Source organism: Phoca vitulina, unplaced genomic scaffold (genome assembly GCF_004348235.1).
Source record: "Phoca vitulina isolate PV1807 unplaced genomic scaffold, GSC_HSeal_1.0 scaffold4, whole genome shotgun sequence".
Lineage (NCBI taxonomy): Eukaryota > Metazoa > Chordata > Mammalia > Carnivora > Phocidae > Phoca > Phoca vitulina.
Window position 1 is genome coordinate 22,281,856 of NW_022589707.1, and position 15,508 is coordinate 22,297,363.

The 15,508-nt window shown below is 41.6% G+C and overlaps 1 protein-coding gene across 1 annotated transcript; it reads right to left on the reverse strand.

Moving 5' to 3' along the window:
• Positions 1-3,147: 3,147 nt before the first annotated feature.
• Positions 3,148-13,967, reverse strand: WNT16 (Wnt family member 16). Its single transcript, XM_032401184.1, has 4 exons — positions 13,605-13,967; positions 13,176-13,414; positions 10,986-11,272; positions 3,148-3,997 (listed from the first exon to the last, which is right to left on the reverse strand). Exons 1-4 carry the CDS (start codon positions 13,697-13,699, stop codon positions 3,533-3,535), a joined length of 1,086 nt encoding a protein of 361 aa, XP_032257075.1. The 5' UTR covers positions 13,700-13,967; the 3' UTR covers positions 3,148-3,532.
• Between the last annotated feature and the right edge of the window lie 1,541 nt (positions 13,968-15,508).

Consider the following 15,508-nt stretch of genomic DNA (forward strand, 5'->3'; position numbering starts at 1 on the left):
CAATTTATAAAATAGTTGAACTCCTAAGTGTAAAATTAATACACCAGATCACCTCTCCTCCCCTTTTACACTTCTGAGGTCATAAAGGGCATTTAAACAAATGAAGGCACTTTGTATCCTATACATAATCCACAGCACTTTGTGTGGCTATAAGCCTGACGCAAGTGCTGCCAGAAAGCTGTTTTCAAAACACATCACGAGAGCTGAGGACAGCTTACGTCTGTGCTGCCCAGCACCCACGTACCCTTTAATGGTAACATCACATCCCGGTTTTCCTCTGCGGATTCACCCCTTCCCTATTCTCAAGCTATGTGGGTTTAGTTAGAATTGACCCCACTGCCAGGTTCGGCATGGGTCTTGATTACCTTAAGATGATCAGTGTATTTATCCCCTAACTCCAACTTCCAATGGCCATTCTGATTGGTTCAAGGATGGACACATTAACCAACTGGAGCCAATGAGACTCAGAAGAACCTTTGCTGGGCATTCTGTGAAGAAGGAAAAACAAAGTTCTCCATCTCTCCTATGGGAGCAACCAAAAAAGAACCTCTCTCTTCCCTTAGAATGAGTAGTAGGAGAAGGTGAGGTCTGGGGGGAGTGTGGCAGCCATGTTGCTAAGAAAAGAGGAGAGCCTGAGGCCACTGGGGGCAGAGTGGGGGCGGGGAGGGTCCACCCCACCATGTGGGGCCTGAAGTAGACGACAACACTGCAGAAGCCAGCCTGTTTTTGGCTAGAGCTGGAAAGACCTGAACCATGGGAGCATAGTGTGAACTTTTTGATCAAGCTTTATCGGAACCAGTCACAACTCTGGACTTTCAGTTACCTAGTCAGTACATTTCCTTTACTGTTTGTCAGTCTGGGTTGCGTTTTCTGTGACTTGCAACATAAAGAGCCCTAAATAACGTGGGCAAAATAGCCTAGACTGGATAGGAGCATTTGGGCTCCACCAAGAGCACCATGGTGCTACCTCAACCATGATGGAGAGTGGGAAGAAAATGAGCCAAGTCCAAGCTCAGTAAAACGGGTGAGAAATTCAAGGATGGCTTCCGTGGTGATGCCAGGGAGGAGAAGTAAAAGAAGAAGCCAGAGACATAGCGTGGGTCTTAGGAGTTCCTGCTCAGGCATCCCAGAGAGGAGACTCTGAGTTGGCATCACCATCTTCAGCAACCGCTGAATTGTAACCAGGTATTTGGGAATTAGAGGCTGTCTGGTTTTTCCAATTGGTTGGTAAAGTAATTACGAAAAGATTTCTAGTTAATAGAGGAAATTGGTTGTTAATGGGAACTATTCTTTATCTTAAAAAAAAAAAGTGCTTATTTTCAATGCAGACAAAATAGATTTACTATGCAAAAAAAAAAAAAAGACATGAAAATAAGTGTCTCTCAGGTTATTCTAATCAGTGGATGCTAAAGATTGATAAACCACTCTTTTAAATAAGTACTATATTTATTCAATTGTAATTTCTGAGTTTTTCATTTATAAATAATATTTTTTTGTTAAACTTTAAGGGTCACAATTAAATGTTTTGCCTTGAATTTAATAATAGGCAGGCCTGAGATATTTTCCATGGGTTTGCTGTTTTTCACAAATTATTGCTCTGCCTTGGTAAATAAAATGGAAAGGCAATAGAATGAGACCTGTGGGCAAGAAAACATTTCTTTAGCTTATTATAAGAAAAAGAAAATTCTTTCTTTGTCCTTTCTGAATTTAGAAATTTTTCCTACATAATACTGAAATGTTTAACAATTCATAAAAAACATAAGCGTCTACATTTAAACACAGCCTTAAATGTAGCCATGTAATTTTTAAACAGGAACCTTGTAAAATATGATGAATATACATGCATGAATACTAAACTTAGAAAGACCATTCAACATTCACATGGAAATGCAGCGTTACATACAATATAATAAATATCCAGGATATCAAATCCACAAATTGATCATTATTTTGATTTAGATTCTTTTATCCGTTAACACTTTTACTGCATAATTTATTATAATAACCTTACAAGTTAAGCATAACTAATTAAAAGCAGAATTGAACTAATCTGCTGAAATAACACAATTCTCAATATTTTGCAGCATATTTTAATCTATAACATGTAAAACTGTCATTTTGACAAGAAAAACACATCCATATAACTAACTACTCAACTTCTTTTTCAATGTTTAAAAAAAGAGTTAATAGTATGAAAAGAAACAGAGGCTAATCTTATTTCTGAGATAATTTTATTGCCTTAGCTCTTGGGCTTTGGCAATAAATGTCTTAAGTTTTAATATATATCATATAACTTAAATACTGTATTTACAAAATATATAACTTTTTTTTTTTTTAGCAAAATACTATACAAAATACTGTCTTTACACATTTAAAGGGTGCTTTCCCTTACAATGTATGAGAGCCCTTTATGTTTTTACCTTTAATTTTCCCACCTGCTTTCAAGATCCCTATCTTCCCCATTATTTCCAAGCTGGGGTTTTAATGGTAGAAATTGGTCTCCCATTAAAGAATGAAGCCAACTACAGTATATGTTAAATAACTTAAATTTAAATTTTTTAAAAAATGAAGCCAAAGATAAAAAGATTGCTGTATATCTGACTGAGATTTTTCTAGATAAATTCTCCCAGGCACTTAAAATCCAAACCATACATTTTACTTTTTAACGTTTAGATTCTTCCCTTTTGTCACTAAACATCTCTAGCAAACACTTTTTTTTTTTTTTTTTTTTTTTTTATTTATTTATTTGAGAGAGAGAGAATGAGAGAGAGCGAGTACATGAGAGGGGGGAGGGTCAGAGGGAGAAGCAGACTCCCCGCCGAGCAGGGAGCCCGATGTGGGACTCGATCCCAGGACTCCAGGATCATGACCTGAGCCGAAGGCAGTCGCTTAACCAACTGAGCCACCCAGGCGCCCACTAGCAAACACTTTTTAGGGATACTGTATCACTTATGAAAATTCTTTTTAATTGCCTTCCTTTTAAAAGGCATGAAAGGGTAAGTAAGCACCCACCACTTCTGTTAACTTCTCAGCGTCTGTTTCTACGCACAAACAGTATGATTTCTTCATCTAAAATACTGAGAGAATAAATGAGATCATGTTTACTGTTCCTTTCTGCTAGAAGAGGTGTCTTTTAAAAATGCCTAATATTCACCCACCACTATTGAGTTCCATAGCTGAGTTCCACAGTCCAGGATCTTATCCTGAGTATGGACCGGGTCTCCCTGCGTGAAGGCTGCTTCCTGTTCTTTCTTGTTTAGGAGACAGATTATCTTCCTGGTGTGTCAATATATATTTCTAAGCCAGCAAAAGATGAACCCAAACCTTGTCAACTCTGGCATCCCCCCAAAATCCACATGCTCCGTGTGCGATTGGATATGCACCAGGTAAAGGGGGCTCGGCGAGAGGCACGAGGGTCTGGGGCTTCTGAGGCCGGAGTCCGCTTCCCCAGCCCTGCAGGGTGAGAGGCACCCTCCGGATGACACGCCCTCAGCTGTAACTGAGCAGCGTTGCTCAACGCTGGATGGAGGGGCTACTTGCAAGTGTGGACGTCAGTCATGCTTTCACACCTCCTGCAGCGAACGTAGCAGCACCAAATAAACTTGCACTCGCACCTCTCCACGTGCCTGACCACGTGGGTGTTGTAGCCTCGGCCACAGCAAAGGAGGTTGCAGCCGTCCGCGCCCTCTGACGTGCGGTTGCATTCTCTGCCTTGTGTCCCCGGGATCCCTAGTTTCTTATCCTCGACACAGTAATTGGGAGACTTATTAACGTAGAGCAGATCATCCTTGCGAATCGGTATTTTCCTCTGATCTTTGTCTCTCCTGCGCATTTTCCTCTTTATTTTGTCTGAGATTTGGACACTGTTTTCATATTTATCCTTCAACAAGTGGCCAATCTTCTCGAAAGAAGACATGGTTTTCCAGCACGTTTTCACAGCGCAGGAGCCGGAAACTCCGTGACAGCGGCAATCTACCGACATCAACTTGGCGACAGCCTGAAACCAACGTAATGGTATTAAATGTCATCCTGAAGGGCTTTACCCAACAACCGAAGCACGACTGACTTCATGACTTCACTTTCTGGGTCTACTGAGTCCTGCATAAAAATGACAGCTTTGAGCATAAAGGCTCTTTACAGTTGCTTCAGGGTTCAAGTGTTTTGTCCTTCTCTTGACCCTGCAGAGCAAGCATTTCCAAGTCTAACTGAAAGTGGTGGACCAGGCTAATATTGTTATCGGGGGTAATCTGAGGCGACAGAGGGAAACTACTTTTATTTCTATATCTTTGCTTAGTTTTGGGTGTGAGGATGTTCACGCGTCCCTCCGTGTCCCTGACACCAAGAGTGTGTGCTTCATGGACCAGCAGCACCGACATCACTCGTGAGAAATGCAGACTCTCAGGCCCCACTCCAGACCCGCAGCATCGGAATTTGCATCTTAATAAGATTCTCAGGTGACTGGTATGCACATTAAGATTTGAGAAGCACTGAGAGGGCAGGTGTCCTGGGTGCACAAGTGCATAGAAACATCTGGGGAACTTTACAAATAACCAGTGCTCTAGTCCCTGAGATTCTGATTTAATTGGCCGAGGTGGGGTCCAGGCAGTGGCACTTCTCTAAAGCTGCTCAAATGACTCTAATGGGCATCCAAGCATGAGATCTATGGAATTGAGAGCTCTCACGTTTGATCACTTAGGTTCACGCGGGCAGGGGGGGACCATGTTATCCTTTGGTCACAGACCACATGAGAAACCCTGACTAATCAACTTAACTTGGTCAAAAGGAAAAGGGGCTGGAGTGTGTGGTTGCTCCCAGCACATTCTTCCCCCCTTCTGGAAAATTAATCCGAAACATATGTCCTATTCTTGATGGATCAGTAGCACCATCCTAACGTAGAAAAGGGATAATATATGTATGTAATTTTTCAATTCAAAGTGCTGAGTTTGCTTTATTCAGACTAAGGAATTAAATGAAATTACATATATCTGTAAGAGCCCTCTGCCTGGCACACATTAGAGTCTAAATAAATGCCCCCTTCCCTGAAGAAGAGGGTACAGGAAGAGTTGAGAGAAAATTTTAAAAAGGGGCTAACAGTGCAAAGGCAATATAGAGATTTCAAGAATTTCAGGGTTCTGATCTCTTACACACCAGGCTAGTCAGCACAGCTTCCTTCAATCCCCAGAGGATGGCAGAGCAGATTAATAAATCGCCAGGACTAGCTCTAGCGTTGACGTTCTGTCAACATGCTGGGTAAAATGACAAATTGATCTGTCCATTCAATAACTTGGAAATTATGTGTGTAATCTCACCAAAGAAAGGAAAAACCTCACAGCTTAAATTCCACTTACACTTCTTATCAAAACTATAAAATGACGGGTTTATGCTTTGCTATTTTATACTAAACCTGACACTGACATGTTTGTGGAATGTTATGTTTCCTAACAAATTAAAGTTTCTGAACTATCTAATGAGACAGAATATTTCAGACAATTTATAATATTTGCAACCTTGAGTGAGAGCATATGGTATTGATTTGTGCAATATTTGATACTTCTTATTAGTGTTTAAAATAATAAACAATAATATTTAAAGCCTGTCCTTTATAGAATAGAGCACATATGCTCTTTGTGAATTCACAAAACCTAGAAGCAAGTAGCTATGTCTATTTCTTATTAACGCAGGGCAAAAGATACCTCTCAATGATATGAAAGCAATTTATAAAGTATGGCACACACAAAATAATAAAGTATGGCACAAAAGCTTATTTGCTTAAATTTATGGCATTTGATATTCACAAAGACTTCAATTCTTTCAAATGTCTCCAGGCAAATGAATGTTCAAATGAATGCAATCTGCCTACTTTTGTTCAGATTTTAAAGGCTCGAAGGATATGAGAAAAAGAGAGCTCAGTTAATGCTAGGTAATAACAAAACAAATTGTCCAAAGAAAGCCTAAAATCGAAGAATGTCTGTTTATGTATTTAAACCTGATCAACATTCCTCACAGTCATCACTTAGTGATTTAAAGCTGCCTCTCGCTCAGGATCTTACTGAGCGGCCAACTTCTTCTTTCATTAACCAATTCAGACATCACGTACAGTGTTGCCAATTTGCAAAGCATGGAAGACAGAGTAGATGTTCACCAAATACTTATGGAATAGTTAGTCCAGCTCACTGGAACAAGTTTTAACTCATTCTCTGTCGGTGATATGAATCGGAAGGAAGAACTAAAAACCGCCTTTAGCAAAAGAATCACTGCCAGGAGAGTCAATGGTATGGGGAGACTTTGATCCTGCTGGGTTCTCTTCCCATTCCTCAGTCCACAGCAGTGTTAGTCCACAGAGTGACACGTTACTTCACAGGTTTGAAGGATAAAAAGAGAGACTGATTTTCAAATCTAATGATACCACCTGCTGAATGTGTATCAGAATTTGGGGAAGATTTTCCTGCCATAGGAAAACTAGAATCTTTTAAATACCTGGAGTTGATTATAACTTTTCAGGGATGATATTTTTAAAGTTTTATTTTATTACCTTTCAATTCCATTCTTTTTGTCCTTAACAATAAGTATAAAAATAGCATTTTTATCATCTATATATTTTATATTTTATCATATATATTTTATATATATTTTTACCACATATATTATCATAGATATAGTCTAGGATAGAAAGACAAAGACACTTCAAGGAGAGGAATTCCAATAACTTGACATGCAATTTAAATGATTATAGCCCCAAAAAACTCTAAGGAAGAAACTTGGACAAACAGGGATTAAAATAAAGCAATGTAATTACCACTAGGAGAATTTGATGAAATGCAGAGTTCAAGGGCAGATCACACACACACACACACACACACACACCATGGTTTAACTGCAGAACTTAGTGTTTCTCAGAGCACCTTTTCATAAATTATTTTACTTGATTTAGTTTTATGGGAAGAAATGCCTTGCACACAGTAGGTCGTTAATGAACACGTACTTACATATTATTCCAACTTTACCAACAAATAAACAGCATGGTTAAGACACTTGCCTTGTTTCAGGAATGGCGATATATGATATAAAGTCTTTATATCCAGCAGGAGAATTTTAGTAGACCAGAGAAAAGTGTGAGTGGAAAATGGAGTATATTTAAGGAAATTGTACGAACACTCCACAAAAAAGTATATTCTGGAGCTTTTCAGCTAGGATTCTTAATTAATGTCCAACAGCCATTCTGAGCTGCAGTGATAGCAGTCCTTTCCTGCTAACAGGAAAAGTAAAAGGATAGCAACCGTCTGAGTAGCATGTGGTTATGAGAAAATTCTTTTCTCTACTCTAGTTGAGTTGTTAGGGTTTATAACGATATTAACAGAGGAATGTTTTGTGAACTATTGCAAACAGATGTGCACATTTTGGTGGAATATTTTTAAACTATGGGACTGCAATTAGGAGGGTAGCATTTAATTTACTGGGCTCTTTGTGTTAAGTGTTGGTTTGATAAACTTCTAATGAACTGAAATAGGAAAGATGTATCATTAATACTTAATGTAAAAATAGAAACTGCTTGAAAAGTGGGCTGTGGAGTGACTGGTCCCACTATTTTGACTCCGAGGTAACCCCAGCGGGAAATGATTGTTTCCCAGTATATTGCTTTATCCAAACTTTACAGAAATGACCCCAAAACTGCTGTGGAACATTTTGTTATGAGCAGTTCATTTTGTCAACTATCAGATGATCTGGTTAAGTTTTTAGGAAAACTGTGACATAAGGTTGGATGGTTATATGTAGAGTTCCTATTCCTCTGACCCATTTTGTCTCTTTCAGTCCAAAAATATATTTGAACCTGCTAAAAGGCAAAACACTTATGTGTTGTTCAAGTACTTATAAATATTCTTGAAACAGGTCAATGAACATTTGGGGTTGGGCCCCTCCCACTTTTTTGAGTTACTCATCATAAAACAAATTATGGGGTAGGGAAACTTAAAAGTTTATGAGGTGGACATGGGAAGAATGGAAATATTTTAAGCACACCAAAAGAAATACCCATAAATATTCCAAGTCACATTATTCCCAGAAGTTCTGCCCCTGGAAGACATCACATCATTCTGTCAGCCAATCACCGTTCAGCAACATTATTCTTGGAGTCAGAACTTTAGGAATGGTGTCAGAAACCAAGTGGGAATCAGAGTACTTAAGGTCAGCGGTTAGAAAATCATCTATCCTGTTCACAGCACTACTAAGCGCCAGTACCCACATTTCTCTGAACGCTTTCCTACATTTTGAGTTTGGGATTTTGAGACCAGGAAAATCAATTCAATTGAATGCAGACCTTGAGCTTTACCCAGAAGAATATGCCTATTAGATTAAAATCCTGATTGCCAATCTTAAAAATGGAGTTGGTTGTTCTTCCATGTTAGATAATAGCCTGCAAACTTGGTTGGTTTTTGTTGTTGCTGTGGTGCTGGTGGCGGTTTTTTTTTTTTTGGCCACCAGTGGAAAGAAAAATACAAAAATGTTTGAGTTGTAATATTTCCTGAAAAAAGACCAACAAAAACACCAGTCCAGGTAATATTCTGTAATATTTTAAGATTCCATCTAGACCAATGAGGAACAAAAAGATTCCGTAGAGAGAACTCTGAAATTTACACAAACTGTATATATATGTATAGGCTGAATTGTTTTCTGCATAATTAGAATAATGGCAGAAACCCCGGTAATGTGAGAAGATGGTTTTTTTGCCAACAAACACAGTGGATTAAAATTGATGCTAAACAGTTGTATGTTTTTAATAAACTCAGAATATAAATAATAGTTTAAGATCAAATAGTTACAGAGGCAGATATTGCTACCTAATTTGAAACAACACACAAGACAGAGTAAAACTAACTAGCTGCCTAATGACACTAATAAAAATACAGTTAGAATACTGCTGAGCTTCTCACAAGTTTGGGGATAACCTTTATTCAAGGGAACTAATTATGACATGAATTTCCAAGTTCTGTTTTCTAGTTAAATTTGTAAAAATCTCTACGAAATTATTTAAAGAATGGCTAAAGAAGAGTTAAGAGATCTAAACTGGTAATCAATATTCATTTAGGTTTTTTTTGTTTTTTTAAATATATTAATTTGACTTATTTTAGTGTTTTTCTTTTTAACTCCAGAATTTTAAAGAACATATATTTAAAAATGTAAACATCTATTTAACCCTCTTTTATATGTTAGAAATAATTTTAAAAATTCTTTATTGGATAATATTTAAATTGAAGCAGAACCCCATTCGTTGAATTTTTTTACATGCAAAACTTTAAGGAGAAGAGACACGTGCATAACTATGGTGTTAAACAAGAGTTACTTTAGTGTGATCAATGGAATTTTAAAATTTCTAAACAAAAATATGAAAAGCCTACCTTGCTCTTTACTGCCTTTCCTACTTTCTATTTTGTTATTTTAAATCAATATTCAAATTGAATTGAAAGTTCAAATTGGAATTTGAAGTGCTATGGTGATAATAACATTTACTGAGTTTTCTGGTTTTGTATTATAAACCAGTGTGGTTAAGCAGAGAAAGCTGGCTGACACTTGCACCTATTCTAAGTGGGTTCCAGTTATTCACTTTCCAAAAATGTAAAACAAACGCAACATATATTTTAAATATTCCTGACAGATACTGCAACTTGTTTTAATTTATTTCAGGAGATTGTGGCAGATTGCAATGACTACTTTGGGACTCTTACAGGTTATTGGATATTTACAATAATATAGGACATGTGCTGATATTCCTGTCCTGAAAAGATTATTACAACACAGAAAATGTATATTCACAAAAAAGTTTTGACTGTTTTAGGAAAATCACTATGACTCGCCAAGTAATTCAGCTATGCTATAGAGCTCAAACTTTATTGTGTCAATATTCATTAAAATAAATATTAAAAGGTAAATTAAGCTACAGATTTATTCCATTTTAAGAAAACAGTATGAAAAACCAGAATTCATAAAAGAGGTTAATTAGATGGTGGTTCTTCAAATTTGTCTACCCCCCAGTCTGTAATATATATATTTAAATATCCATACATTTAATATAGCTAGAGCTTCTTTACAATTATCTGCATTTATCATTTTTACAAGGTATTTATATCACTTTGTAATAAAATAGCTAATTATCTTTAAAAAAAACCTTTGTTTTACCAAAATGTTAGTTAAGAGTTATGTATTCCCGGATGTATTCAAGAACGTTTGCCAGACAATGTAGGGACATATCGATAACATGTTTAGGAACCATTGCCCACTAAAAAGAGATTTAAAAAAAATCAAAATTCAAATTTGAGATGGACTTTGATTCAGTCCCATTAGAAAGGCAGATACTATAGATCTTATTCTGGCTCTATCATTAACCAGCTCAGGGGATGGAACAAAATGACCCAAAAGGCATGTGTACATCTGTTATTTCATAATTAGTGTTCTGGGTGTACAAAGTACAAAATCACCAATACATTCTATAATAAGATTCAACGCATATCAGATGGAGAACTTAAACGAAATCAACGTAGAAGTTATTCATATATAATAAACCCATATATAATACATATGTATGACATATATATTTCTTAGACTGCAAGTGTATGTTTTTTTAAATCATTTGGACAGGGGCGCCTGGGTGGCTCAGTCGTTAAGCGTCTGCCTTCGGCTCAGGTCATGATCCCAGGGTCCTGGGATCGAGCCCTGCATCGAGCCCCGCATCGAGCCCCGCATCGAGCCCCGCATCGAGCCCCACATCGGGCTCCCTGCTCTGCGGGAGGCCTGCTTCTCCCTCTCCCACTCCCCCTGCTTGTGTTACCTCTCTCGCTGCATCTCTCTCTGTCAAATAAATAAATAAAATCTTAAAAAAAAAAAGATTTCTGTTAAAAAAATAAATCATTTGGACAGATTCATTCAGAAGTGTAATCCCAGTGTTTTTTACTTAAAGGCACTAGATTTCATCCCATTTTCTAATACATACATACCTGCCTTCCCGCTTCGTTGTTGTGTAGATTCATTGCTAACAGTACTTTGCTTTCTTTTCCTGTGCTGTTTCTGACGGGGAGATCTAGGAACTTCCTGCTGAACCACATGCCATACTGGACATCATCCGAGCAGCCCCCCCAGTGCCAGCCTTCACTGGCAGAGCCGCCGCTCTGCAAGCTGGTGTCGCAGGAGCACTCGGTCATGTTGCCTGCACTGCAGGACCTGGTCACAGAATGCACCAGGCCTGCAGCCATCACAGCATAAATAAACGCTGTTTCCTTGGTGCCTAGAACAAAACACACATTGCTGAATGGAAGAGTCTGTTTATGTTCATAACAAAGCTTCCTGCTCATCCCCTTCGCAGGGACGCGATTTTTCAACTGCTTTCAATGGATGCTTGAATGAGTACATATTCAGGAAGGACAGTTTCATATTGTTTTAGTCTTTCACAAAAGCAACATTAATTTTCAGTATCTCACTTGGGGGGATTTTTATATATTGTGTATCGAATCAGCTGTTTGTTTTTAAAATTTCACACGTATGCTAGCACCTAGCTCAGGGCTTAATAGACAAGTTCAATAAATACGTGTTGAATTAAAAATCCTTTGCATGGATACAGCAAATGATAGTACAATGTCCCAAAGAGTCCAGATTACCTTTCTTTTTAAATTTCAAATGTGTTCTCGTGAAACACACGCTGAAATATTTGGTGTGATTCTTGTTTGTATAAATAATACATGTTGGAATGCAAATCAGAATTAAGCAAAGGCCAAAGCAATCAGTAGATGTTACAGTTTACTTTCATATCAAAGACTGGTCTTCTTTTTAAAGGATATTATAAATAACAATCACAAATATTAATATGAAACAGTTAAATATCTTATATAGTACTAGCTAATCCTCTTACAGGCTGAAAGAGAATGAAAAATTGAAATGTCACCAGAAAAAGAAAAAGAATTGTTATAGAAAACTATTGAATATATATTTAGCACACCTGCAATAAAGTTTGAGCTAAACTCTTTGCAAATTAAAGTCCCATTAAAACATTAGTAAAATGGACTTCTATAGAAGAGACTCAGCAGGTGACCTTTTTTCTTTTGAGATGTTAAGATTGGAGTACAGTTGCATGCCCCTTGTCCAATCAACCTTTTCAACAGCTGATGTCTCTGCATTTCAGCAACTGAAACTTTTCTTCTTCTTCTTTTTCTCCTCCTCCCCCTCCTTTTTCTTTTCCTTCCCCTCCTCCTCCTCCTCCTTCTTCTCTCTCTTCCTTCTTCCTCCTTCTTTTTTTCCTTCTTCCTTCTTCACTTTTCTTCCGCGGGGGTCAGGGCTCCCTCGGAAGGGCGTGCCGCCCAAAACGCAGCGGGGCAAACGCAATGCTTTGGCGGCGGTGTGTGTAGGGACCGGGTGGAGAAGGGTCAAAGGAGGAGGGAGAACGGAAACGAATGTGAAAAACAACAACGAATCTTTCGGCGCCCAGGTTCCAAAATTCTCTGAAACTGCTGATAGTCCTAGAACAATCCTGGGTCCCTGTGCCTTCATCCCCACCGAGTCACTAGGCACGTGGAAGTGGAACTTTGTTTTACTGCAGCTTCCCGCGCCGCGGGTGTGCTCCGAGGAGGGAAGATAAAGAAGGAAAAGAGAACAGAGGGGAGAGCCAAAGCAGTCGTGCTCGGGTTAGCCGCACGTTGAGTTGTCCAGCACACTCCCTTTAGAAATCACCATTAATTCTGTCTACCCCGCGCTCCGAGGTGCCAGCAAACGTGGGGCTTCGCTGCAATTAGCCCCTTGTCCAGGGCTCGGTGCGCAGCGGCGCTGCTTAAATCAAAGCAGATGCGGCGGCAGCATTCCCTGCTGCCGACATCATGTTTCTCCAGCTGGTCACCCACGTAGGGGGGCGCTACGGGGTCCGAGGGGTCGGCGGGGTGGAGTGTCAGAGTTTTTCTGCAGCTGCGGGACGGAGGAAGAGCTACAGCTCCTAGCGCCCCGCTCGGGACCTGGGGAGTCACCCCCCTCCGGGACCGCACCTGCACCCGGGTCTGACTTCCGTCACCCCCAATTCTCGTCCGCTAAAGGACCTCTTTTGGGATTTAGAGAGCGACGGACCACGCAAGCGCTGCTTTATTGACTGTACTTGCAGGAGTTGTCGCCCTCCATCCCGCGCCATCCCGGGGGGTCCGGGGACTTACCGCTGCTCAGCTCGTAGCCGAAAAGGGGGCTGGTGCCCGGCGGGGCGGCGGTGACCAGGCAGTTCCACCTCTCGTGCCTGAACTGGCTCCTGCACTCCTGAATGCCCAGCCGCGCGCCCTCTCCGATGCTCGGCAGCAGGTACGGTTTCCTCTTGCACAGCTCCTTCTGGCGGCTGTTCAGCGGCAAGTTGGCGCAGCCCAGCTTCTCCGGAACCCCAAAGGAGGCGATGCCCAACCACCTGTAAGACACCGCCGCCCCTAGCGTGAGCCGCTCCCCAGCTCTCCTCTCCAATCCCAGAGGTTTTGCCGAAAATTGGGTCATCCGCCCTAGGATCCCCGGTCCTGCTCCCCGGCTTCAGCTGAAAGTTCCCTGAGGCTGGGCACCCCTTTGGCACCACCCCCGTGCGCCCCTGCTGCCCGCATACTCACATCCAATTTCCCTGGGCTCCGCAGGGGAACAGCGCGAGCAGGGCTGCCCACAGCGCGCACAGGCGCGACAGTCCCAGGAGCGCCGCTCTGTCCATGGCCCCCGCATGGAGTCCTCCAGCCCCAGCCAATCCTCTTCTGCCCTCCCTGCCCAGGGGCCCGCCAAGCCAGAGGTCAGTTCCCCAGCCCCAAGTTGTCCCTCGCCCTCTCTCTCCCCGCAGACAACATAAAAAGAAGGCCAGCGGTGGTGGGGGCTCCCGGCAGCCTTCCCCTGGCTTGCAGGGAGCAGTGAGAGGAGGTGGAGAAAGTAGCCTGGGGCCCTCCTCCTGCGGCGAGCCGGAGGTGTGCAGGAGGTGCGGGAGCGTCCCTCGCTGGAATAGGTGAGAAACTTCTGTAGATGTAGCTCTGCCTCCATCGCCCCCGGCCTCTCCTCCCATCTCCTCCCCCTGGCCGCGCCTGGAGCCTGATTGGCCCAGCCTCAGCCCCGCATCTCATCATCCCCGGACCGCAGGCTCCCATTGGCTGCGAGCGGGCTCCGCGGGGGGCGCTCGGGCCCGCTGCTCCCGGACGGCGCGTCCCGACCCGGGTGTGTTCTTGACCTTTCCTCCTGTCACCGTCTTCCGCGAGCCGGCCTCTGCGGGAGGGGTATTGATTCAACCCGAAGACTGCTGGGGCCGCTTCTGTCTTAGCAACCCTGGGGGAAGGCGTGGGTCGAATGGGACACGTTTGAGTTCCACCCACCCCCTCGCATTTGGATTAATTACCCTCTGGGTGGAGTGGCTGGAAAATCTCACTGCCCCCGTTCCTTTCCTCTCCTTCACCTCACCGGAGAGGAATCGTTTTGAGTCAGAGTTGGTACCAAACAAGTTGACCTTTCAACACTCTGCTTGAGGTCCCAGTGTGTCAGGAGACTTGAGACTGGTGAAATGCTGTCAGGCTTGAGGTTGTGGTCGTTTAAATAGACAGCTATTTTTAGCGAAAGAGAAGGTTCTGGCCTAGTATCTAATCTACCATATTTAAGTTGTGTTACGTGATTTCGTTTTCCCGGTTTGTCTTATTTTCTGCAATCTTTGAGAGCATTGTCAGAAGGTGGAGGGCAGAGAAAGAATGCATGAGAGAGCTTCTGGAGAGCTTTCGAAGAGATGAGGCTTGTGTCCTTACCCTTATCTCCAGTCCATATTGGTGGTTCACGTGGAGACCTTGGACAGGGCTACACATTGAAGACACGTTAAAAAAACTTACTTATTAACTGCCTAAGTGTGCCCTGTACTGGGGGGAACTTACACAGACAATATCCCTTCTCTCAAGTTCACACATCAACCACAGAGACGAGGCTAAAACAAAAGAATTTGAGATTTCAGTGAAGGAGAGTATAGAATCCAGTGAGGTACTCTTTGGAGCCAGAGTTCAGAAGCCAGAGACTACATGGTGGCTGGCAGTTTAGGAAGATTAGGTACCCAGCGTTTTTCAGGATAGAAGATCTCTGGGAGGACCGTGAAGGGGAGCTGCATGTGCTTAGCTGTGGTATCAGAAAGCCCTGCCTCACCTCGTCGGTGGCAAGAAATGTTTCTGAGAGGCGTCATCTGCTCCCTAGAGGACTTCTGAAATGGTAGTAAATTCTCAGGGTAGACATACCAGCTTCGTGGGTGCCAGAATCCAGACTTAGTCAAATAAAAGATTGGCTTTGCTTGCTTCATCCTCAAATAAAGGATTTTATTTGCTGCATATCTCCCATATGAGCCCAGAGCAATAAAAGCTCACTGAAGTTCCCATCCCATCCCATTCATGCTTTTATCCAACAAATATTTGTTGAGTGAACACTGTGTACCAGGTCTTAAAGCCACATTGTAATTTTTAGAGAGTCAAGTTGATGATAGGGTGTAGTTACTGATCCAGAAATATTTTGG